The sequence below is a fragment of the Cydia fagiglandana genome, chromosome 20 (assembly GCF_963556715.1).
Source record: "Cydia fagiglandana chromosome 20, ilCydFagi1.1, whole genome shotgun sequence".
Taxonomy (NCBI): domain Eukaryota; kingdom Metazoa; phylum Arthropoda; class Insecta; order Lepidoptera; family Tortricidae; genus Cydia; species Cydia fagiglandana.
The window spans coordinates 14455205-14480947 of record NC_085951.1 but is presented as its reverse complement, the minus strand read 5'-3'; the positions used below and the strand labels follow the sequence as shown (position 1 = coordinate 14480947).

The following is a 25743-nucleotide window of genomic DNA, read 5'->3' as shown; positions in this document are numbered from 1 at the left end:
AGTGCTATCACGAAAAAAAAGACGCCTGTAGAGATTTAATAGCAGAATTTTGCTATTTTTTTTTGTAGGCGCTGTGAAATTGAGAGTAATTTTGTGGTTTGTCGCCAAGGCTCGAAACTGGTTTTTTCTCCATACAAAAAATACCGGTATTATTACGTTCTTTGGTTTATTATTTCATTTTTGATGTGTCAATCTAAGAATACGAAGTCGTTAACTAAATACATGATTCAGTCCTACGGAAAGAGCATAACATTATTTAAAATATTAGGCTATTTTGGGATAAAAAACCGGTTTCGAGCCCTGTTGGTCTGTTGCTAAGTGACACGGGCATGGCGAACCTTAAAAAGGAAAACAATGAAAGACTCATGATACAGTAACGCTATAATTATCATTTAAAGTAACATTGTTAAAATAAAATAATACATAAACCGTCACAAAAAATATAAACAAAACGCTTAACGCGCCGATCAAAATATTTTGTCTTTTACTAGTAGGTTACCCCACTGGGACCAGTAGGGTCATTGTGCTAGTTTTCGTCCGGTGTCAGTTTCCGTCCACTTGACGAAATTTGAGTATAAACCTTCATTGCTGCACAAATTTGGACTTATTGCATCCTTAATATCTAAACAATTTACCTATCCACATAAAAAATATATTTCGCAAGTGGCAAATTATAAATCAAATGTGTTATTTACCAATCCGTCAAGTGGACGGAAACTGACACCGGACGGAAAACTGACGCAATTACCCTATATAAACCTGTCATCTTCAATGTGTGCTTAATAGGTGGTTTATATATTTGATGGCCTACCTTGAGTACCTTGTTATACATATTATTATAATAATAATTTGTGTTCATAATGAACCTCTTGGTCCTGATCGAACTTTATTCATCTTGCATTTTTTTTGAGAAATATTTTTTTCTGCTCTATCATGCACATTGCACAATCGGGGTTTCTGGCCACCAGAAATATGTGAAAGGTTAAGCACAAACCAAACTAAAATACAAACCAAAGATAATACATAGCATTGTAGATATATTTATAGCCTGTCAAACAACCTTGTCAGTAGAAAAAGGCGCGAAATTCAAATTATCCATGGGACTATAACCCTCGCGCCTCCATTTTTTTCTACTGACGGTAATGGCTTGACAGAATATATTTAGATTAGAGGCAACCACAAACAAAAATAGTTGTCTGTGATTCCTGATATGACAACAAAGTAAAAACGCTCGTTCATTTTCCTGTTATAGTTTTTTTTTAGCATTAGAAATAAGGTAAACAATCTTGATGTGTCTTTTAATTCAAAAACACATTTTAAAAATAAGTTACGGCAAATATGTAACAATTATTAATCTAATGCGATCATTTATATTCTTCTGCTTTCATAAGTATAGTAACTGATTTTTAAAAAGCGTTTTTCAATTAAAAGACATGTCAAGATCGCTTACAACGCTTACCTTCTTCAAGTTCTTTCTAATGCTAAAAAACGAACTATAGTCGCTAAAATAAAACATCGATATGAAATATAGTGAAATATTATATTTTACAACCACATCTCTAACTATTCCTTACAAAACGTCGATTATAAAATGCATTTCCAACCGAGATCATGGCGCATTTACAAGGATACAGAAAGCTTAACACGAACATCGAAATTTATCTAACTACAGGGTGGCTAAAAATAACTACGTTTCCGTTGCCAGGGTAGTTTTGGGATTATACTGAACGATTTTTACTATGGGACCAACTCCGTAATCGCGAAAAAAAAGTTTGGCTGTTTCATACATTTTGACTGCTCCATTTTCTATGGGAGGGTATTTTTTTTTCGCGATTTCGGGTATGGTTGCATAGTAAAAGTTGGTTAGTATAATCCCAAAACCTCCCTGGCAACGGGAATGCATGGTTATTTTTTAGCCACCGTGTATATCGCCCCAATAAGAGCGATTTAGAGGCAGATACTGAAATTTCGATTTTCAATGTTCGCGGTAGGCTCTCCAAACTGGGCCATTTAATTTACATTATACTACATATGTGTAAATGCGCCATTTGCACACACCAAGGAGCAGAGTTTTCGCGTGATTTTGATAATTTTACAATTGAGCAAAAACCACATGGACACAGCTTTTTGCAGCAAGAGTCGAAATTCGAAAGCTTTTGTCCAACCATTGACGTATATCTCAGGACGGGCCTTACGGGCACTAAAAATGGTACTAGTTCAGCGGTATCACTCACGAAATCGAGCCAATCGTGCAGTCTAACGCAACTAGTTGCGACCAATCGCGTGCGTGATGCGAACTCATCAACCAATCGCGTTGTAGCGGTGTCACACTGTACTGGCCCCATTCGAGCCTCATTCTTATAGCCCGTAAGGCCAGTCCTGAGATATACGTCAATGTGTCCAACTCTATAACAATATTCGAGAGACATGGACGCAAACACGTTACGAATTTCGTGTACTGTAGCCCTCTGACTATTGTGGACGAAAATCGTCCTAGCGCGGCCATAATTCAACTAATTAGAATTAGCTATAGAAACACACACAAATGGCCGTTTTCCGTTTTGGTCTCGTTTATACTAAAAAAAATGGCTTTTCATATTTCGTGCCAAGACAAAAATAAACGGTAATTTGTGCTAGTATTTCTTAAAGTTGAAGTCTCTATTTGAGTTGGCAGTAAGTTTAAGCCTCAACATTGACTCAATTTTGTGACGATCCATACAATTCTATGTAAAAAAAAACGTTTAAAAACTGGCGATAAATGACATACTGAATTGAAATAGAGTGAGACCAAGAAAAGTCTGCAGAGATTTTGATAGCCCACTGAGCCCAGGTCCACGCAGTGCAAGTGTTATTTTAAACGTCAAACTTCTATGAAATAATGACGTGGGCTATCAAAATCGCTGCAAACTTTTTTTGGTTTAACTCTAATACAAATTTATATCATTTTTCAGTATGCAATTCATTTTCTTCAGATGAAGTTAAAAAAGTATCCATTTAATAATTTGTCCCGCGTTGCAGGCACTACCCTTCATCACTAGGTACTATATACGGCGGTGTTCGGTCTGTGTAGACCTTAGAGCATTTAATAACCGGAGGCGCCTTTAAAAGCTTACCACTCTGCCGAAAACCTTGCACAATTGTACAAACTTTTGTATGGACTGACATGACTGACATAAATCATGTAGCAATACAATACATTTAACGTCCCCTCCCCCGCAAAAATCGGCAGACTTTCGTACAAAAAATGACAGCCAAGGCGTCTCCAGCCTAAATGCTCTAAGGTGTAGACCTGCACGCCGCATTGCCTCCGGCGTGGCACGGTTCCACCTAATGAGTTGATTCGCGCGGAAATCCTATTGATGTTCAAATATGGCGAAGAATCTCCCATACAAGCTACAAAATAATTAGCCAGCTCAAATAGAGACGCACACTAATGGGTCCTCGGTTACCATCCTACAAGCTGCCTCCTTTACTATCTAAATCGATATAATCACTTATGTTAGGCCATCCACATACATACATTTTTTGTCACGTCTGTTTTCCTACCGCCATAAAAATGTTATGAAAATTGGTAACAGAAGAGGAGAAAAACACATTTTTTTTATTCCCAGCTGTGACCACCAAGTTGTTCCCACTAGTGAATTCTTTTCTTACTTTTATTTTGGGAATAATTCAATTGGCGACAACTGGGAATAAGACCATATTTCTCTGATATTGATAACCGAAATATCGTAATTCTGAAGACATACATTTTTTTTATAAAAAGAAAAGACGTGGAGATATTTTTTAAATATTTTTCATTATCATTATAAAGTATACTCTAGATTTTTACTCTCGCCGTCCTTTTCTAAACTTATTGGATCGAAGAGGACGACGAGAGTCCAACAGATTCCTCGCTATATAAAAGTATTACATTGCCATTGGAATTTAGTCTTTATGACAACGGTATATGATATACAGTACAAGTACACCAAGAGCGCCAGGTGGTAAAATACTGCTTCAAGTTTAAATAAAATATGATTTAACTTTGAACTAGAACAAAATTAACGATTAGAAACTAGAAATGGGTCTGTAAAAATGTACAATCAGCATCAGATATATCAGAGCGGCCGAGGGTATCTGAACACGCACTCTAACCACTCAACCGTCCGGCCCGCGAGACTGTATTCTTGTCAACCGTTTTTTAGCAACGCACGCCCCGCGCAGCGCATTCACATTTTTCTACAAAAATTATAACTACACTGCCATCTAAATTTTTTTAGAGCTAACTATTTAGTTAGGCTACGTTGTCGCATCAAGAGAATTAGTAAATAATGCCGAAATATTCCGTTAGATGTCTCTGAAATCAATTCTTTCTTCCACCCCTTTGGATAGTAAGGTTCCCGCGGACGGTTAAGAGCATATTTTTTTCGGATACTATGCTATCGTCGGACGGTCAAGTGGATAACGCCCCGACAATAGAATAGAATAGAAAAATATTTATTCAGGCAACACATCATTCCATTACAAAATGCATAACAAAAAATAACATAAAATGTGAAAAAACAGTATACAAAACACAAAGAGACATATTAAAGATAAAGATGTGAGGCTGAAATGGTCTCCACTCAGTAATGCAGTAAATAGAGGCGTGTTCAGATATTTTTAAGCACCTTGGCCGCTCCGATTTACCTGATGGCGACTGTACAATCGATTTACGAAACCGGTTACCAGTTTACCAGTTAAGGTGCAGTGCGTTCAGCCAGCAATTTTTGAAATTCATAGCTCTTTTTAGGGTTCCGTACCCAAAGGGTCCCTATAACTAAGATTCAACTGTCCGTCTGTCTGTCTGTCACGAGGCTGTATCTCATGAACCGTGATAGCTAGCTACAGTTGATATTTTCACAGATTTCGACAAATACTAAAAACGGAACCGAGGGTTCCGTACTTTTTAGTACTTGTTTGGTTTTTTAGATCGTACTAGTAATAGGGTTGCCAAAACATATGAATATTGGCAATCTTGAGGCCTTACTCTAGTAACTTCATCGATTCGAAACCGGAATATACAACTATCGCTAGAAAAAAAAGTCACGTACATTTATATGAATCATATTCTTCGTATTAATTAATTAAATTTTAAAACTAACATTTTAATAAATTTTATTTAACCGGTTTTTGATATACCTACAAGAACCGGTTATCCAGTATATTAATATAATGATCAATTTATCAAAAAACTCTTCATCAGTATTTTAACACCTTAACGCTTACCCTGCAATCCAGTTGATTCGTTTATCATTCCATACTGGACCTTATCACAATACAACAAGGTATCTTTTCATATGTGACAGTGTAAACTAGGGCTCCTGATATCCGTGATACACGCCGATCCGTAGCTACGGGTTCTTAAGCCCGGCGGTACTAAGATCACGAATTTCACGAACACGGCAAGGTACGTACCTCGTACCTGCGTTCGCGTCCGGATTCACGTGACACGCCGTGACACGCCATGATACGTAGCCCGTACCTGCGTGAGCTTCGGGCTCGGTTCCGTTGAATACTTATCGCACGTCTCGTAGGTTCGACACGCCCGGGAGAAAAATAAATAAGGACTAAGTATGTATTATTGAATTGAGTTACCACTTAGTATATAATATATCTATTTTAAAGTTGAGCAAATTATTTTAATAAACCTTTTGTACCCCATACAGTGTTGTTGTATTATTTTAGCAACCCTTTTATTAAAGTAGCTATTCATTGTAATTAATGCTTGGTTCTTTTAATTTATTACTGATTAATATTTAAAAGGCCGTACTATTGGAAATAAATTTTATTTCAAAAGTAATGAAACGGAATTAGAGCTATGAATAAAAAACTCACGATACATTTTTATTCGTAGCTCTTAGAGACCGCATCGTATCTATCTTCACTCAACGTCGCGGGCGGACCGAACCGGCGTGTTCTTATGATACGTGAAGCCGTGATCACGCCTACACGGATCTACACGGATTCACGTACCCTAATTTCACGTAACCGAATGTCACGTGCGGAACGGACCAGAAAACCGTTGCCGTGATTCACGAAACCGGGCGCACGGCTACGGGTTCACGAATCACGGACACGACCGCGAGCCCTAGTGTAAACCTATCTAACCACATTATGTATAGGTATGTGCAATGTTAATATTAACAATATCGGTGTATTTATGTACAGTCAGAAACAAAAGTACATACGCAGACAAAATTTTAGTACTTCCTTGAAAAGATAACATGATTTTGTACCGATTATAAGCCCTTTGCCTGTGTAGTTATTTTTGCTGCTTGTGTGTGGGTATTTCTATTTGGTTATGATTTACAAACATTTGAAAAGTCTTTTATTTGACAACATGCAACTTTATAAATATTTACATACTTTAAAGCTATATTATTTTAACTGGTTTCTATGACATATATAATCGTTCTTGGCGTTCGCGATAACTAAAGTTTGAGAGTAGATATAGCCGGTCAGACAAGTTTGTCAGTAGAAAAAGGCTCGAAATTCAAATTTTCTATGGGACGATAACTCTTCGCGCCTACATTTTTTTAATTTTCCGCTCTTTCCTACTGACGGAAATGGCTTGACAGAGTATACATATTAATGATCTATGAATATTTTATAGGGTCCATTGCTCTGTTCTAAATATTTAGGTGCAGTGATGAGCTCAGGGCCAGCAGAGTATCTGAAAATTCTTAGTGCTTTTAGATTATGTTATGGTTGCCAAAAAATATGGATAGCAACCTTGAGGCGTAACCTAACACTTTTATCGATTTAGAACTTACTGCACCTTAAGGTAAGGAGCAGGGGGCCTACCGCGGACCACGTTCGATGTGTTGCGTCCCTGTCACACTTACGTACGAATTTACAAGTGCGACAGAGAGGCAACATGTCGAACATGGCTCGCGGCAGGCCCTGAGCCCGCAAGAAAATTGTTGTATGAAGCAGTTCATTCTGTGTGGTCCTATCACAATCCAAAATTTATAGTATGATAAAATGAGTCGCTTAACTTCTAACTCGGATAACTCCATCTATCAGATTGCTATTTAGGTATTAACCCGTGGAGCGCTCTAGTATCACACGTGTGATACTAACTACTGACTCAATTTTGGTCGTAGCGATTACTAAGTCATACTGATCAGCCGTGTGTTACTACAGAATACAGATCAATATGAGTCAAATTGCTTTGCATCAATATGTTGTATGATGGGCGAACGACGGGTTAAGAAAAGGTAATAGGGTATAGTTCGTTTTTTTTAGCATTAGAAAGAACTTGCAAGAAGGTAAGCGATTTTGACAAGTCTTTTAATTGAAAAACGCTTTTTAAAATTCAAAAACTATTACTGATGAAAGCAGAAGAATATAAATGATCGTATTAGATTCATAATTGTTACATATTTGCCGTAACTTATTTTTAAAATGTGTTTTTCAATTAAAAGACACATCAAGATTGTTTACCTAATTTCTAATGCTAAAAAAAACGAACTATAGATATTTGCTGATAGCGTCGAGTGGAGTGGAGAAGCGCTGGTGGCCTAGCGGTAACAGCGTGCGACTTTCAATCCGGAGGTCGCGGGTTCAAACCCCGGCTCGTCCCAATGAATTTTTCGGAACTTATGTAAGAAATATCATTTGATATTTACCAGTCGCTTTCCGGTGAAGGAAAACATCGTGAGGAAACCGGACTAATCCCAATGCCTAGTTTCCCCTCTGGGTTGGAAGGTCAGATGGCAGTCGCTTTCGTAAAAACTAGTGCCTACGTCAATTCTTGGGATTAGTTGTCAAGGGGACACCAGGCTCCCATGAGCCGTGACAAAATGCCGGGATAACGCAAGGAAGAAAAGAGTGTCGAGTGGATTTATCAGAGTTTGGAGTTAAGCGACACAAATGTCGCAACGCAAACTGAGCTCAACCGACAACGACGCCCCGTCACCTGTCCGACTTGCCCGCGTTGAGGTGGTTCGGGGCGTCGGCGAAGGCGAACTTGAGCCTGTACGAGACAGATCAATATGAGTCAAATTGCTTTGCATCAATTTGTTGTATGATGATGGTTCCGGTTATTTCTTCATACAATAAATACCGGTATTATTACGTTCTATTTCGTTATTTGGTTTATTATTTCATTTTTAATGGGGCAATCTAATGATACGAAGCTGATTTACATGATTCAGTCCCACGCAAAGACAAAGGCCGTAAAATAAATAAAAGTATTGGACTATTTTGGGATTTAAAAAAACCGGTTCCGAGCCTTGATTAAGAAAAGGTAATAGGGTAGATATTTGCTGATAGCGTCGAGTGGATTTATCAGAGTTTGAAGTGACACAAATATTGCAACGCAAACTGAGCTCAACCGACAACGACGCCCCGTCACCTGTCCGACTTGCCCGCGTTGAGGTGGTTCGGGGCGTCGGCGAAGGCGAACTTGAGCCTGTACGACACAGATCAATATGGGTCAAAATGCTTTGCATCAATTTGTTGTATGATGGTGGTTCGGCGGATTAAAAACAAGGCTCGGAACCGGTTATTTCTTCATACAATAAATACCGGTATTATTACGTTCTATTTCGTTATTTGGTTTATTATTTCATTTTTAATGGGGCAATCTAATGATACGAAGCTGGCACCTAAATACATGATTCAGTCCCACGTAAAGACAAAGGCCGTAAAATAAATAAAAGTATTTGGGATTGGGATTGGGATTTAAAAAAACCGGTTCCGAGCCTTGGTTAAGAAAAGTTAATAGGGTAGATATTTGCTGATAGCGTCGAGTGGATTTATCAGTTTGAAGTGACACAAATATTGCAACGCAAACTGAGCTCAACCGACAACGACGCCCCGTCACCTGTCCGACTTGCCCGCGTTGAGGTGGTTCGGGGCGTCGGCGAAGGCGAACTTGAGCCGGTAGGCCTCCGCCACCAGCACGCTGATGTTGGAGTCCGTCCAGTTCTGCGTGGGCACGTTCTGCAGAAGGATCATGAGCCCCTGGAAGTCCCGCTCGAGCATCAGCCGCTCGCGCCAGTGGAGGAGGAAGGCTGGAAGAGGAAAGTGAATGTTTACCCCCTTATTTATTAAACTTTACGGGCCTGATTTAGTTAAATTATATTTTATCCCTTTCTTACAAATATATAAGTCAAAATAATACAAGGACAAACGATTATTAGGTAAAATATTTATACGACAACAGTTTCACTCACTTGAATTTTTAGTCGCTATTGGCGACATGTTTCGGGCCCTTCGGGGGTCCTTCCTCAGGCTCGAGTGCTCGCAGCGACTGCAACTCGTGCACTCAACATGTCGCCAATCGTCATCATCATCATAATCTCAGCCATAAGACGTCCACTGCTGAACATAGGCCTCCCCCTTATGGGGGGTGAATGCCATAATCGCCACGCTTGGCAGGCGGGTTGGCGATCGCAGTCGAGTACACCGAATTTGAGGGACGCTGCTGCCCGTCCACCGGTGGTCTTGGACGTGGTTTAAGGACATACCCGGGTCCTGTCTGTATGTCGCCAATAGCGACTAAAAATTCAAGTGAGTGAAACCGTTGTCGTATAAACATTTTAAAATATGTCTCACGAAAGTTTAATATCGATTATTAGGTAATTGAGGAGGTAGTCTGAAGTGAACCTACCTGCGCACACGTACAGCTGGAAGGTAGCAAGTAGCAAAGCCGTCTGACTCAGCTAAGTACGTGTCCCACAGCCGAATGGTGCAGGGGAGAGGTATCTCCCTGGTGAGGAGGTTAGAGGTAGTCTGATGTGAACCTACCTGCACAGACATACAGCTGGAAGGTAGCAAAGCCGTCTGACTCGGCTAAGTACGTGTCCCACAGCCGAATGGTGCAGGGGTGCGGTATCTCCCTGGTGAAGAGGTTAGAGGTAGTCTGAAGTGAACCTACCTGCACAGACATACAGCTGGAAGGTAGCAAAGCCGTCTGACTCAGCTAAGTACGTATCCCACAGCCGAATGGTGCAGGGGAGAGGTATCTCCCTGGTGAGGAGGTTGTTCATCCAGCGGAAGGAGAACTGCAGGTAGTCGACGCCGTGGTTCTGGAGGTGCGTGTGGAGGGGGAGGTCGATGCGGCGGATCAGGTCTTTCAGCTGGTTCACCTGGAAACAAAGAATTAATTGTTTTTAGGGTTCCGTACCACAAAAGGAAAAAACGGAACCCTTATAGGATCACTCGTGCGTCTGTCTGTCCGTCTGTCACAGCCTATTTTCTCGGAAACTACTGGACCAATTAAGTTGAAATTTGGTACACGTATGTAAATTAGTCCCAAAGATGGACATATTTTTTTATAATTTTAAAATACATAGGTACGAAGTTATTTTAGAAAATAGCCAAAAAATTACCATTCCCAGCCTTTATCTCCGAAACTACTGGGTCTAAAATTTTGAAAAAAATACTCAAAATAGTTCTTCACCTATAGATGACAGGAAAATCTATTAGCAATGTGCAGTCAAGCGTGAGTCGGACTTATGTACGGAACCCTAGAAACGCGAGTCCTACTCGCACTTGGCCGGTTTTTATTAGACTTAAGGGCCTATCCATAAACATCTAAGACAAACTACTTTCATCTCTTTTCTGCCCTACCTATGTATTGTCTACCCCTTTGCCTATGTATTACGATTGTTATGATTTTTATAACTACATTAAATGGTTTGTAGATCTAAGGGGTCATCCATTAATTACATCACACGTTTAGGGGGAGGGAGGGGGTCAAGAAAATGTGACATATTGTGACATGGGGGAGGAGGGAGACACAAAGTTTGTGACGTCACTTTAACTTCATCAGTAACCGAAAATTTATTTAATTTATTTTATGCGCTGTACATTTAAATAACAAGTTTTTAAAACGATAATCGTTATTATTCGTTTACTTTTCTTTCCTAAGCAGTTTTGGGTTATAAAATTACTAATATTTATATTGTCAAAAATATTTTGATAAAATATTAATAATACTTAGGTACTTACTTAATTCGATTTGGCGATTTCGTAGAAAAAATGTGACGTCACACTAGGGGGGAGGGGTTTGCCAAATGTGACCAAGTGTGACAAGGAGGGGGGGGAGGGGTCAAGAAACCTAGAAATTCGTGTGACGTAATTAATGGATGACCCCTAAGTAATCTTAAGTTTAACAACCCGATGATTTTGGGTTTTCTCTGTCATTTATGTATGTTTGGTAGAAAGTAATTTTTAGTGGTTTGCTAATGGCTCCTCTACACGATGGGCCAGCGCCGGCCACTCCAAGGGACGCTGCCATGCGGTAGAATGAGATAGCAATATCACTTGCTCCCTCTAACGCATAAATGCGTCCCTTGGATTGGCCGGCGCTGGCCCTTCGTGTAGAGGAGCAATAAGATTTTAGAGTTAAGTAACCGTAAGTTAAATACCCGTATTTATTTCACCATGGTTGAAAAAAATACGGTCTAATGTTGGCTTCGATTCCGCTTGGTCATTTCAAAATGTCCGGGACACATCGTTCCGTGTACGGAAAAGATATTTAAAATACTATTATTTATAAACTTGGATCTTTTTCGTTGAAATTATGTTTTCCTGTTCGTTATGTTCATTTGAACATATTTAATGAGGTCATCTAAAGATTTATTTAATTTTTCCTCCTGTATATCATTCCCTGTCGTTAGGCAGCTGCAATATTAAGAATAAGAGAACATTTTCATGTGTAGTATATAGATGGTCAAGCAAATCCTGTCAGTAGAAAAAGGCGCGAAATTCAAATTTTCTATGAGACGATATCCCTTCGCACCTACATTTTTCAAATTTTCCGTCTTTGTCTACTGACAAGATTTGCTTGACCAACTTTAACTACTAACCTTATATTGGATCCCAAGCTGCGCGAATATATAATTATCCTGTATACTGTCCAGAAACTTCGACAGGCACCAAAACGAATCAGCTTCAATGACATCCCGCTGCGCTTCCTCCAGCTTATCCAGAGGATAGTTATCCAGCTCCTCGCCAGGTATGGCCTCCTGGAGGAACACCATGAAGAAAGGCGTCACCAGGTCGTTGATGCCCTGCACGTAACCCGAGGCGGGGTGCCGGATCGCCCAGATGTAGAGGATGCGTTCGAACATCACCTGGAAATAGAGTTATGTCACAGAATAAGTAATAGTATTATCATTCTGAACGGCCACGCACCGCTCTGGCGACTGGCCGCGACATGAATCTGGCGGACTTCTGGCGTCTTCTCAGTAAAGCGACTTGCCCACGCTTACACAATGACGCGTGTAAGTGTCGCACACACATATAAACGCAAATAATTTATTATGTATGGCGTGTCCGCCCTGCCTGTGGTTATGTTTTACACATTTACCTAGAACAAAATTAAACCAAGAAAAGTCTGCAGAGAATTTGACACCACACGCAGTGCAGGTGTTATGTAAACGTCAAACTTCTGTGAAATTATGACGTATACTGCGCGCGCTGGTAAAATCTCTGCAGACTTTTCTTGGTCTATTATTATAAAAATAAAAAACCCGACTGCTTAAAAAATACCTACGTATAGCCATAAATATTGTAACATTGTTTCTAGACCAATTAAGACCAATTAGTATTACATACTTAGTATCACTTAACACTTTACATGGCGGTCCTGCCAATGTGACTTTTGTAGAAAACTTACGGATATAATTAGCCTTACCTGAACTGGTGCTGTTGGAAGAGTGCGACCGACCAATGGACTCCGTGGTATATCAATGTGTATCTGCCCGTAAGTATTGTCGTCTTACATGGCGACCCTGCCAATGCAACTATTTTAGAACACTTTAGAAATGAACTTACCTGTAACTGTATGTTGTTGAAAGAGTGCGACCAATGGACTCATCCGCGGTATATCGATGTAAGTATATCTGCCTATAAGTATTGTCGTCTCTCTCTGCATCGTAGTTCTGTCACTCCTGTCTCACGAGATGCTTGTAATCAGCTAAGCAAAGTCTCGGTCTGACGCTTGGTGTTGGCGGTATTATTCTTACACTTTAATGCAATAAATAGTCCAGCATCACATGGCAACCCTGCCAATGTTTTTAAGACAATTTAGAGTAGAAAGTAACTTACTTGTACAGTATGTTGTTGAAAGAGTGCAACCAGCGGGCTCATCCGCGGTACATCGATGTGTATCTGCCTGTAAGTATCGTCGTCTCTCTCTGCATCGTAGTACTGTCTCACTAGATGTTTGTAGTCCGCTCGCTTGCGCTCTAAAGTGTCGGTCCGACGCTCGGTCTTGGCATTATTATCTTACACTTTAACGCAATCGTCCAGCATCACATGGCGACCCTGCCAATGTTTTTAAAACAATTTAGAGTAGAAATGTAACTTACTTGTACAGTATGTTGTTGAAAGAGTGCAACCAGCGGGCTCATCCGCGGTATATCGATGTGTATCTGCCTGTAAGTATCGTCGTCTCTCTCTGCATCGTAGTACTGTCTCACTAGGTGCTTGTAGTCCGCCCGCTTGCGCTCTAAAGTCTCGGTGCGACGCTCGGTGTAGGCGGTATTATTCTTACACTTTAACGCAATAGTCCAGCATCACATGGCGACCCTGCCAATGTTTTTAAGACAATTTAGAGTAGAAATGTAACTTACTTGTACAGTATGTTGTTGAAAGAGTGCAACCAGCGGGCTCATCCGCGGTATATCGATGTGTATCTGCCTGTAAGTATCGTCGTCTCTCTCTGCATCGTAGTACTGTCTCACTAGGTGCTTGTAGTCTGCTCGCTTGCGCTCTAAGGTCTCGGTGCGACGCTCGGTGTTGGCGGGAAGGTAGCCGGCTAGCAGGCGCCATGTGTTTGCACGAGCCTGCAGCAATGAAACTATTTTTACACACTGTTATTTATCTTCACTGCGTATATATAGGTCGTAGCTTTGTAACAGAACCCGGCGGCTAATCCTATTGTCTATTGTTAAGTAAAACCGCACGTGCTACTTACCTGCAAAAAAGGGTCATACTTATTCTATTTTGGCACTTGAGCGCGGGCTTGTTCAACGGTCAAAAAACCAGTGTAGGTGCGCTCTCCGATAACGCGCCTTTGTTACGCATCTCGATGACACATTTTCAATAGACTGGTTCTGTAGAGTTCGACTCGCCGGCACTCAGTAACCGAAGTACGCAGGTTTTTATACAGGTGGTTGTGGCACGTGGCACGAGCGGTTTTACTTAACAATAGACAATAGGATTAGGCGCCGGGTTCTGTTACAAAGCTACGAACTATACCTATATCTCTTTGTATCTATGGTCCTTCAAATCTTGTAACTTAAATTTGAATCACTTCCCGGTGTCTGATTGAGCTGAAATTTCGCATACTTCCATATTTCTGATGACAATGCAATAATATGCTAACATGGAGCTGATCTGATGATGCAGGCGGAAGGTACCCAAAGGAACTCTTTTTACTCAAAGGAAGTTTAGGCTCATTTGAAAGGTCTCGAGAAGCACTTGATAGACATGCAAAGGAGAGATACGTCGGCAATAAAAGTGTGTATCAAAAAATATTTTTGACGGTTACTTGTTACAATTTAACTTATAACTACAAGCATGGATTCGGCAATAATAGGTTCACACATTATTAATGGAATTCATTCATAAAGTAGCCATGGACTTTTACAGCTGATTAAACATACTTACATACATACAAAAACAAACTTAGCACATTCACCGCTAAGCTACATTCGTATGTAGCGAACATGCGTCATAGAGGCAAAACGACGTGTTGTGATTAGCGATGAATGGGTTAAATAGACACATAGAAAACATCGAACATTTAGAAACACAAACGAACATAGGAAGAGGCGAGATTAACTCTAATTTTGTACTAACATCTGACTATGTTAACTGCAAATTCGTAAGCCTTACTACCAAGACATAAGTTCAGCTAAGAGTTAAAGTAACTAAAACTAAAAACATTAAGTAACATTAGTTTTAGGCGTGAAACCTCCGTGAAACTAATAAACAACATTATAAATATGAATATGGAACTGATTTCACACTCGGACCGCTAATTTCACGCCGATTTAGGATTCAATAGTATTTTTACGACGGCGAACTATGCCGTGGAAATTTAATAAAAAATAAAATAAAAATAAAAAAGCCCTTTATTCATTGTAAAAAGTTTACATAGAAAAAAATTAAAATAAAACTAAGACTTATATAATATGTGTTTTACTAATGAATCCCTAGTGGGTAAAGGCCTCCTCCAATGCTGCCCATTTGTCCCTGTCTTGTGCTGTCGCCATCCAGTCTGTGCCGGCTGTTCTTTTTAGGTCTTCATCCCAACGCATTTGTGGTCTGCCCCGGCCTCTTTTGCCAAGTGGACCTCTCCATTTGGTGACTATTAATGTCCATCTCTTATCTGTAAGTCTTGCTGTATGGCCTGCCCACTTCCACTTTAGTCTTTTTGCATAGCTCAAGGCATCTGTTGCTCCTGTTTTTTCTCTTATTTTTGAGTGTCTTATTTTTTCTATTTTTCTTATATTGAGCATGCTTCTTTCTAGCGCCCGTTGACATGTAATGATTTTTCTTTGAGCTTTTGCCGTGAATTTCCAAGTTTGGCCTCCGTATGTCATACATGGCAAGACACTTGAATTTAGGACTTTAGTTTTAATGGCTACTGGCATGTTACTTTTAAATATACCTTTTAGGCTCCAGTACTTGTTCCATGTTTGTTGTATTCGCCTTTCTATTTCCGTTTCATTATTGTCTTTATTGAAGCTAATGTTCTTTCCTAGGTAGGTATATTTTTCTACATATTCCAGGGTGTTTCCATTTATACTTAGTGGTCTTTTCCAGCTATTTGTCCTTGCCTTTGTCTTACTTAGGTTCATTTCTAGTCCTACCTTGATACTCTCAATGTGTAGGGATTCCGTTATGTGATGTAGTTGCGTACATGACTCCGCTATCAACACTAGGTCATCTGCAAATCTTAAATGATTTAAGTAAGTACCTTGTACGTATATTCCTAATTTACTCCATTTTAGCTTACTGAAGATGGTTTCTAGAATGGCGATGAATATCTTAGGAGACAGTGGGTCTCCTTGCCTTACTCCCCTTTCTATGGGAAATTTACGATAAGATAATTTTTAAGAAAAAAAAACCGACTTCTATGGGGGCCGGTGAAAGATTATTGTAGATGGTACACTATGTAGAAAAGGAGGTAAAACCACCCACTTTTCTACTAGCATTTCGCTTCTGTAAGGGTCATAGTTCTAGCCTAACCTAACCCACTTCTCTGATAGCAGTTCGGTTATGTGAGGATCGCAGTTGGAACCTAATCAAACCCACTTTTCAAGTAGCATTTCGTTTCTGCAAAGGCTCGCAGTTCTAACCTAACCTAACCCTTGTTCGGTTCTGTGAGGATCGCAGTTCAAACCTAACCTAACCCACTTAACGGCGCATGCGGTGCGGTGTACGGGGGTTTAAGCGGGAGGGGCTAGTAAGATTGGCATCATCATACTTTATACCTACGTTTTGTGGTAGGTAATCATAGTGGTTTATTTAGTTAAGGTATGATAGTGGTTTTCCGGGTCCGAGTCCGGGATGGTCCGGGTCAAGATCCGGGTCAAGCTCCGGGTCCGAGTCCGGGTCCGAGACCGGATCCGAGTCTGGGTCCGAGTCCGGGTCCGAATCCGGGTTCGGGTCCAAAAAGGATCCGGATATGAGTCCGGTTCTGGTTCCGAGTCCGGGTCCCAGTCCAAGTCAAAATCGAAATTCGTAATCACCAAACGTGTCACTATGCGTCGTTGAAGAGTTCTGTTCTGGTCATCATTAGCAGTTCCACTTCATCAAATGCGACAGTTTTAGATAAGATAAGATAAGATAAGATGTTTATTTGTATAGTCATGTACATGGGATGTTATTACAGTTATACAGGAAGCTTCCATGACACCCTGTCAGGGCACACAAATTTTCTTATATCTAGCTTAATACTAAAGTACATTACAGGCCATGCATGCTATTATTATGTCTAATATTTTGAATTAATGTATAATTAATAATTAGTCAGGGCGAATTTCGTATTAAGTTGAATGTCAATGTTAGTTTGATTACAATTTTTGGTATAAGTAGTGCGGCTAGCTTTCATCATTTAAAAAGTTATCCACTGAGTAATAGCATTTTTGTATTAGGAAGGTTTTTAGTTTTTTGTGAAACAGTTTGTCATTTGGTTCCAATTTGATCTCATCGGGTATTTTGTTTACTACTTGGATACATACGAAATGGGGCCCGTTTCTATAGATGGCTAATTTAGAGCTTGGTGTTTTTAATTTGTTTCTATACTGGCTTCTAGTTTTGTATGTATCCAATTTAGCTTCAAATAGATCGGGGTTTTTCCTAGCAAAGATAGCGGCCTCCATTATGTATATTCCCGGAAGTGTAAGTAGCTCATATTGTTTGAAAAAAGGACGGCAACTGTTTGGGATCCGTATATTTGCCAGGATTCGTACACATTTTTTCTGTAGGACAAAGAGTTCGTGAGCGTCAGTGCTGGCTCCCCATAAGACCACACCATATCGGAGACTAGAATATATGTACGCGTAGTAGACGGATAGTGCAGACTCAAAATCTGCATTTAACTTTATCACGTTAAGCGCGTAGATAAACTTTGTTAGTTTTGTCTTCGCGCCTTGTACGTGGGCCTTCCAGTCTACTCCGGAATCAATGAAAACTCCTAGTAGTTTAAATTCTGTGACTTCCTCTATCTGGGCGCTATTTATGTGTAGGTTCATCTCTAAAGGTTTTTTCTGCTTGGGTTTAAATTGTATAATTTTCGTTTTCTTTATGTTTACTTCAAGGTTGTGGCATTCTAACCATGTTCTAACTGTGTTGAAGATAGAAATAAGTTGGGAGTTACATTCTGTGGTATTTGTAGCGCTGAATAAAAGGGAGACGTCGTCGGCAAACATTACACAGGTCACATTGGGATCTAGGATTTTCGGCAGATCATTTATATATGTCAGAAATAGGGTACATGCTAAAATACTTCCCTGTGGCAAAGAACAAGTGGTACGGCGTCTTTGTGAGGCAACTTCAGTCACTTCTCGGGCTTCGTGATTATAGTAGTCTATGTGTACATATTGTTCACGATTTGTAAGGTAGGATTTGAACCACCTGTGTGTCGTACCGCGTATTCCCATTTCGTATAACTTTGAGAGGAGTATTTCGTGGGACACTTTGTCGTATGCTTTGGTCATATCGAGAAGTAACCCAATGCTGTATTTCTTATCATCGATATGCTCTAAAATTTTTCTAATGTATTTGAATATTGCTAACGTTGTTGAGTGATGTTTTCTGAATCCGTGCTGATTTTTGTCAAATATTTTATATTTTTCGAGGAAGCTATACACACGATTGGCCATTGCTTTTTCGAAGATTTTTGAAATAGCCGGGAGTAATGCGATAGGACGGTATTGATTCGGATTTGTTGCCTTGCCACATGGTTTTAAAATTGGTTTAATTTTAGAAATTTTCAGCTGGTCTGGGAATATGCCGTTATCGAACGATTGATTTATTAGTTGTGTTAAGGGTGAAGCTAGTTCATTTGCGCACAGTTTTAATAACGCCGGCGGTAATTCGTCTGTCCCGAAGCTCTTTTTGTTCTTAAGCTGTTTAATTAATTTCAGTGTTTCGCATTCGGTAATTGGACTTAAAAATATGGAGTTAGTGACAAAGGTGAGGGCAGGACGGCCGACTAGCGGCTGCGCGGGCGCATCTATGCAACCCGCGCTTGCGTTGTCAAGCGGCGGTGATGACTCACCTACCGATGCAAAGTGCTCGTTAAAAGCATCGGCTACTAGTTGGGGCGATTCTAAGATTTTATCGTCAATTTTTAAAGACATGTTTTTGTATCGTCGTTCGTTGTTCTTTCGCGTGATGTTATTTATTATGCTCCACATGGTTTTGGTTTTGTTATTCGTTTTTCTAATTTGTTTTGCGTAATTTATTTTATTGGATTTTCTTATACATCTTTTCAGCATTTTTTCATATTTTTTATAGAAATCGTGGATAATCTCGTTTCTTGTCATGTTAACGAAGATTTTAAGCTGTCTTTTATGTTTGCAAGATATTTTTAACCCTTTGGTTAGCCAAGTTTTAGTTTTTGACGATGTGTATAGTCTGATTCTTTTTTTAGGTATATGTGAGTTTAAGATATTCTGCAGTTTATCACTAAATGACTGATAATTTTCATTAATGTTGTTTTTATCTAATATTATGGTACCCCAATCGATGTCTGACAATGCTTGCCTAAAAGAAAACATATTTTTGTCACTAAATATCCTACCTTCCTTATGCCAGGGTTTTTGTATGGTCTGCAAGGTGTGGCTTTGGACTATGAATGTAACGCCTTTGTGATCCGATATGCCATGGTCCTTTATTTCTAGAACATATTCTTTCTGGTTTGTGTATACGAGATCGATACATGAGTTGGAACCGTTAACCTGCCTAGTTGAGTTTTTAACGATTTGAACTAGATTGTGACATAACATAGTATCATTGAGTTTCCTAGAGGTGCCAGAGAGTCTTAACATATTGATATTAAAATCACCTACGATAACAATTCGTTTTTTTTGCTCTTTGAGTTGTAATTTACATAGTAATTTATTCAAGCCATCAAAGAAACTGTCTATATCGCGATCGGGTCGGTAGATATTTATCAGTATCATATTTTCACTTGGTATTTCTACCCCACAACACTCAAAAACACATTCAATTGACAGTTCCGCAATGTCCTTTTTTTCTACAAAATGTATACCTTTTTGTAGCAGAATGGCCACACCGCCTCCTTGATGTTGTTTACGGTAGTATGCCGCTGCGAACTCGTAGCCGTCGATTTTTACTAGGTTAATCTGATTTTCGGATATCCATGTTTCTGAGATGCATAGTGCTGGGAATTTGGTATTTAATAAAAATGTTTCAAAAGTTGGTATTTTATTTTTGAGACTTTGTACATTCTGCACGAAGATTTTAAAATCATTCCCGAAAGGGCTGGTTTGAACATGCATTGTCATGATCTGGCATTTGTTGTTTGTTTATGTTTATTATATCTTTTTGAACTTCTTGTATCGGAACTATTTCGGTGTGAGCTGTAGCGGTCTCTGACATCTCCGTGTATCGTTTCCCGTTGATTATTAATATATTGTTTTTGATTACGGCATGGTGCCCTTCTCGCCGAGCGTTATGGAGCTTTTCTTGAAGTTTTTTCCTAGTTTGTAACGCTTCTTGTTCCAGGAACTCTGTTATGGATAAGCCGGTTGCCCTAAACAAGTGTTTATTCTCGAGTAGAAATTTCGTCACTTTTTTGCTTAGGAGTTCTATAACTATTGGTCTTTTATTACCTTTCCTGCCTATTCTAGTAAGATCTTCGACATAATTGATAAGGTTCACGTCCATTATTTCCTGGAAAACGTTAATTACACGGTCATAAAGTTCGTTTTCTGTTTCCCAGTAGTTGTAGGTGAGCCCATGTAGCACAATTTTTTTGCAGTTGTTGCCTGATCCGTTGATATTGACAGGGTGTGACTTTACAGGTTGCTTCGATTGAGTCATGGCTTCTTTTAAGTCGTGGATTTCCTTCTGTAGTTTTCTATTTTCGGTTTCAAGTATTGATATAGTATGATTAATTTTTTCTAAGTTGGTTTTTTGGTTGTTTTGTTCCGATTGTAATAGATTTATTTTAAGTAGAGTGTCGTTTTTTAGATTAGTTATTGCCCCATTTACTTGTAAGGTGATAAACGACTTTAAGTCTGTGGTTATTGACTGTTTGCTTTCATGAAGCTTTTCGTGGAGCTTTCTGTCTAAGAGTTCCTCGAATTGCTGCAAAATATTGTTTGGTAGCATGGGTGTTGTTTGTTGTTGAGGTCCGCTAGGTGTAAATAGGGTGTTGTTTTGAGTGATATTCAGAGTGTCACCGGGTACGCTTAAGTTTTCATCCATTAGGCTATCTATATTTAAGTTATCGATAGACATGTTAGTGTCGTTTATTTCGGCGTGATCTGTTTTTCGCACGGGTGTGTTGTCGTTTCGCCGACGGCGGGTTATGTTCGAGCAATCTGGACAGTGCCATATCCGATTAATTTCATAATTCCTTGTCATAAATTGTGCTGTTGTAAGGTTTAAACACTGGTAATGGTACTCCGCTTTGCATGCCACGCATCTTAGAATCTCATTCGGGACGAGAGCGCGATCACATGCTTTGCAATTCATTTTTATATTGGTCAGTATTGTACCTAGCTTAGGCAAGCGCAGTGAATGACTCACTCGGTAACAGCTGGTGCGGCGCACAGTAGGTAGTGGCGATGCAGTAGCGATCTGACCCGAGGATGCACGAAGAGATAGGGTCACTGAACTTCTATCACTAACCGACCGCAAGATCGAGCCGTTAGGCTCGTTTTTTAATAGAAGCTATAAACTTAACACTGTCATATCTTTGTAAGTTCGCACACTATTTTAAAGCGGTTTTCACTATTGTATAGCTGGTTCTTCCTTGATCACTTTGGTGTATAGCACTACTACATTTGCGCACTTTAACTATTTTTTTTTATTATTATATCGCGGTGACGATTTGTATACGTGTAAATGTAAATGCTTGATTTTATGATGAAAATACAAAAAACATTATACATATACCTTTAATATTTGAAGAGTTCCCTCGATTCCTTATGGATCCCATCATCAGAACTCGAGCTTGACAAAAATGTGGCTTATAAACTTAACTTGCTTAACAAACATAACGAAGAGGAAAAATCGTCAAACGAGAACTATGCGTCGTTGAAGAGTTCTGTTCTGATCATCATCAGCAGTTCCACATCATCAAATGCGACAGTTTTTAAAGAAAATGCTTGATTTTCTGATGTAAGTACACAAATCTCTATGCGCATGCCTTTCAGATTTGAGGAGTTCCCTCGATTCCTCATGGATCCCATCATCAGAACTCGAGCTTGACAAAAATGTGGCTTAAAAACTTAACTTGCTTAACAAACATAACGAAGAGGACAAAACGCCAAACGTGTACTATTCGTCGTTGAAGAGTTCCGTTCTGATCATCATCAGCAGTTCCACTTCATCAAATGTCACTTTTTTGGATGTATATGCTTGATTTGTTGATAAAAACCCAAAAATCACTATATGTATGCCTTTAAAATTTGAGGAGTTCCCTCGATTCCTCATGGATCCCATCATCAGAACTGGGTTTTGACAAAAACGGGACCAATCTGTATGCATATACATACAACCAAAAAAAATTTTTCTAAATCGGTCCAGTAATGACGGAGATATGGAGTAACAAACATAAAAAAAAAAACATACAACCGAATTGATAACCTCCTCCTTTGAGATTTGGAAGTCGGTTAAAAACAGGACATTTCAAAGATGTATAGCACCATCTAATTTTGTAATGTATCATTTTATAAATTTTGTAATATATAATTTTATAAATTTTGTAGTATAATTTTATAAAAACGTTTTTAATTCTAGGTTATTTCAAATATGACAGCATTATATCACTCTGGTAGGAATAGGTAATGTGATAAAAACCATGAGTTTATTATTACTTATTGGTCTCATCAAATGAATTCTTGAAATTTGTAGGTACCTATTGTATTTTGTGTTTTTGAGTGACAGTATACATACAAATAATATATAATTTTTTTTTTTTATTCATTAAATATATACAGCAAACTTTTCACTATATCTAATTATACATTTTAATAGAAACCAGCGTTTAAAGACATAGTGTGCAGTAACAGCCCAAAAAGACCGGGGCCTGTGCTAGGGCTAGTTACAATATATGTGACACAAGTTTAGAGAGCGATCGGATTTATAATAATAACCGATTGTCAACGTTAAATAATGCATACTCTAGGTATTATTATGGCAAATACATTTTTTTTAAAAACATGCTCATAAAATTTATCTTTTATACAGCTGTGTACTTCGCAAACAAACATCTTCATTTATGTAAACTGAAGTGACAACAAGTGTTTTATCGTATCAATTAACTGGTTTGATTAAGCAACCACTCCCCCCACTCATTAATAATTAATTGATTAATTATGTAGCAATGACTGGACAAATGGTAAGGTTGTATTGGTTTACTTTAGAATACACAACATTCTAAAGTATGCGGGGTTTACCTAAATAAACCTTCGTTTAATTTAAAATACCAATAAATATTATTACGTGTATTAGCTGTACAGTAAGCAGCAGAAGTTGCTAGGCGGGCGAGGTGTTCAAATTCATCTTGACATGACTTTATTTTTAAGAGAATAAGAGTTTGTTAGCAATTTCTGCTGCTGACTGTACATACCAAAACATTCATGAACGCTTATCATAATAATGTTAGATGATTATCTTGGAAGGCAGTTTTTAAGCAATTATAATACTGATAACAATTTAGCCAAAATGAGTTTGAAAATAATACAGTATAGAGTTATCTGGCGTGGCAGCTTCTGATATTCTGATAGTATTTCTTTTTATTTTCACTGTTATAATAAAATAAATATTATTTAACAATCTTACACAAAACAGGCTAGTCCCATAGTAAACACACAAGCTTATGCTGTGAGTAAATAAGTAGATAGATATGCAACAACATAATAGAGGATAGCCCAGACCAGGCGTGGCTCACTCCGCAATTTCATCGCCTTGCTACAGGTAGCTAAAAGTATATCTGTTCCACCCCAATTTTGGAGAAAGCTATAAGCCGCGCGTGGCTCCGTCGCCACCTAGCGGCCATATCTGTGCTGATCGTAACAGACGCGTTTTGTTAGAGAGTGTGTCTTCTGTACCTAGTACTATTATTTATTCTGTGCCCAGACACCAAAATTTGCCAAGAGAAATGCAATTTAAAATAGAATGGAATGGGACCCTTTTATAAGGCATCTGGGTGCTTAGCCAACATGCAATTGTTATCGCTCCATCCATAGGGAACGAAACGCAACTGTCACTGTCACACTAGTGGGGCAGAGTGATAGAGAGTGATGACAATGATACACTGCGGAGCGTTAACAATTGACACATTGGCTACACGCCTTGGGCAGCTAGAGCTAAACACTACACAACATAGAAATCTAACACTTAAACCTATTTAATTCTGAAAGGACCATGTCGAAAACGAATCACATGTAGGAAAGTCTATTAACCATAAAAAAAGCATAAAAAAAAGTTACAGGGACCGGTCCACTGTAAAATGGTGTACTACGCAGGAAAGGATATTAATCTTTTAACCGCCAGCAATTTTTGATCGAGCATGCTCGTGTCGCCACTGACAGTAGTTGTACCACGCAGAGTAAGGTTGGCATAGTTACGGGAGTTATAAATGTGCTGTAAAAACCAAATCAGATCTTTGTCTTATTTATCAGACTGTGGCGAAATGAGCTGGATATGTAATGTCTTATATATCAGACTCTGGCCGTTAAAGGGTTAAGCAGGTTCCACCATATATTATTTAAAGAAATTTTTACATATAATTCTTGTTGATACAGGCCAGAATTAATTTCTTCAAACAGTGACTTGATTCTTAGAAAACCAACTGGATATTTTAATTCAAAAATTTTTTGTCTGACAGAAATGGTCATATTGGAATGACTAAGACATTTTGTGTTCTAGAATAGAACAATGGGAATTATTCAAAAACTATTTTTAGTTACAACTGTGTTACCTTTTTGTTGAGACTTAAGCAGGTATGTGTATTCTGAATGAAGGAATCTACTTTGTTTTGACTTGAACCATGTTGTGAAATACCGACTCAATATTAGCCATCAACAACACAATTAATTTTGTTTAAAAAACCACGGCTCTTGCACCAAGCCTTTAAATATCATACATACATATAATCACGCCTATTTCTCAGAAGGGTAGGGAGAGACCACAGATTTTGGCTTACTACGATCCTGACGTACCACTTTCGCTTTCTTCACTTTCATAACATTCCTCATACACGCTCGCCGGTATAGGGTGCTCTTGACCTGGCCTTTCTATAAATAAGTTGTCTATTATTATGTATCACACTTACCTTTACTGGAATCCCAGACCAGCTAAGCTGCTTCAGCTCATCCAAGTTAATAACAGCACTATCATGCAGCTGCTGGAATCGCTCCAGCTTAGATTCACTGCTCTCTTCTCTTGACGTGAGCGCCGAGAGCCGCACCGCCCGCGGCCGGCCAGGATAGTGCCTGAGCGGCCCCGCGCTGCCCCCGGGCCCGCTCCTCCGCCCCTCACTCCTCCTCACTGGCACCGCATCCTCCTTCTTCTCGTCTTTTTCACTTTCCACTTCAGTCTTCACTGTCTTTACATTCTTAGTACTATTCCTATGCGAATTTATAACGTTCAAAGCGGCGGTTTGTGATATGGCTTTCGATATCTTCGTCTCCGCGATCCCTGATATGATCTCGTCGTCCCCCAGGTCCCAGGCGTCGTTCACCGACGCCTGGAACTGCTGGTAAGAGGACCCAGACATAACCTCCACTCCCCGCTGGGGCCTGCCCGGTACGCGCTGTGGGGTCTTCCAAAACGTGTCAGGTAACCCGTTTTTGTCATGTTCGGGTTGGTGACTTTCCATAATAATATACAGCAAGGAACATTCTAAATAACTTTGTTGAACAACAAAATAGTAGAAGGAAAATGTTTTTGATATGACATGACACTTGGCATAGACAAAATAACTCTTGGTTACGTACCCCATGGGTGTGTTTTCTTTGCGCAGTTTTTGCTTGATGATTACTT

General features: G+C 39.3%; 1 protein-coding gene and 1 long non-coding RNA gene across 2 annotated transcripts; one reads left to right on the top strand and one right to left on the bottom strand.

The window, feature by feature from the left end:
- Nucleotides 1–366: 366 nt before the first annotated feature.
- LOC134674493 (TBC1 domain family member 22B) lies at nt 367–25701 on the bottom strand. The gene is made up of 5 exons (XM_063532593.1): nt 25034–25701; nt 13617–13829; nt 11847–12113; nt 9911–10121; nt 367–9044 (listed from the first exon to the last, which is right to left on the bottom strand). The coding sequence occupies exons 1-5, from the start codon at nt 25577–25579 to the stop codon at nt 8851–8853; spliced, it is 1431 nt and encodes a 476-aa protein (XP_063388663.1). The 5' UTR covers nt 25580–25701; the 3' UTR covers nt 367–8850.
- On the top strand, nt 13412–13830 carry LOC134674505 (uncharacterized). Its single transcript, XR_010099622.1, has 2 exons — nt 13412–13497; nt 13762–13830. It is a non-coding gene; the product is annotated as an uncharacterized LOC134674505 (long non-coding RNA).
- Nucleotides 25702–25743: the final 42 nt, after the last annotated feature.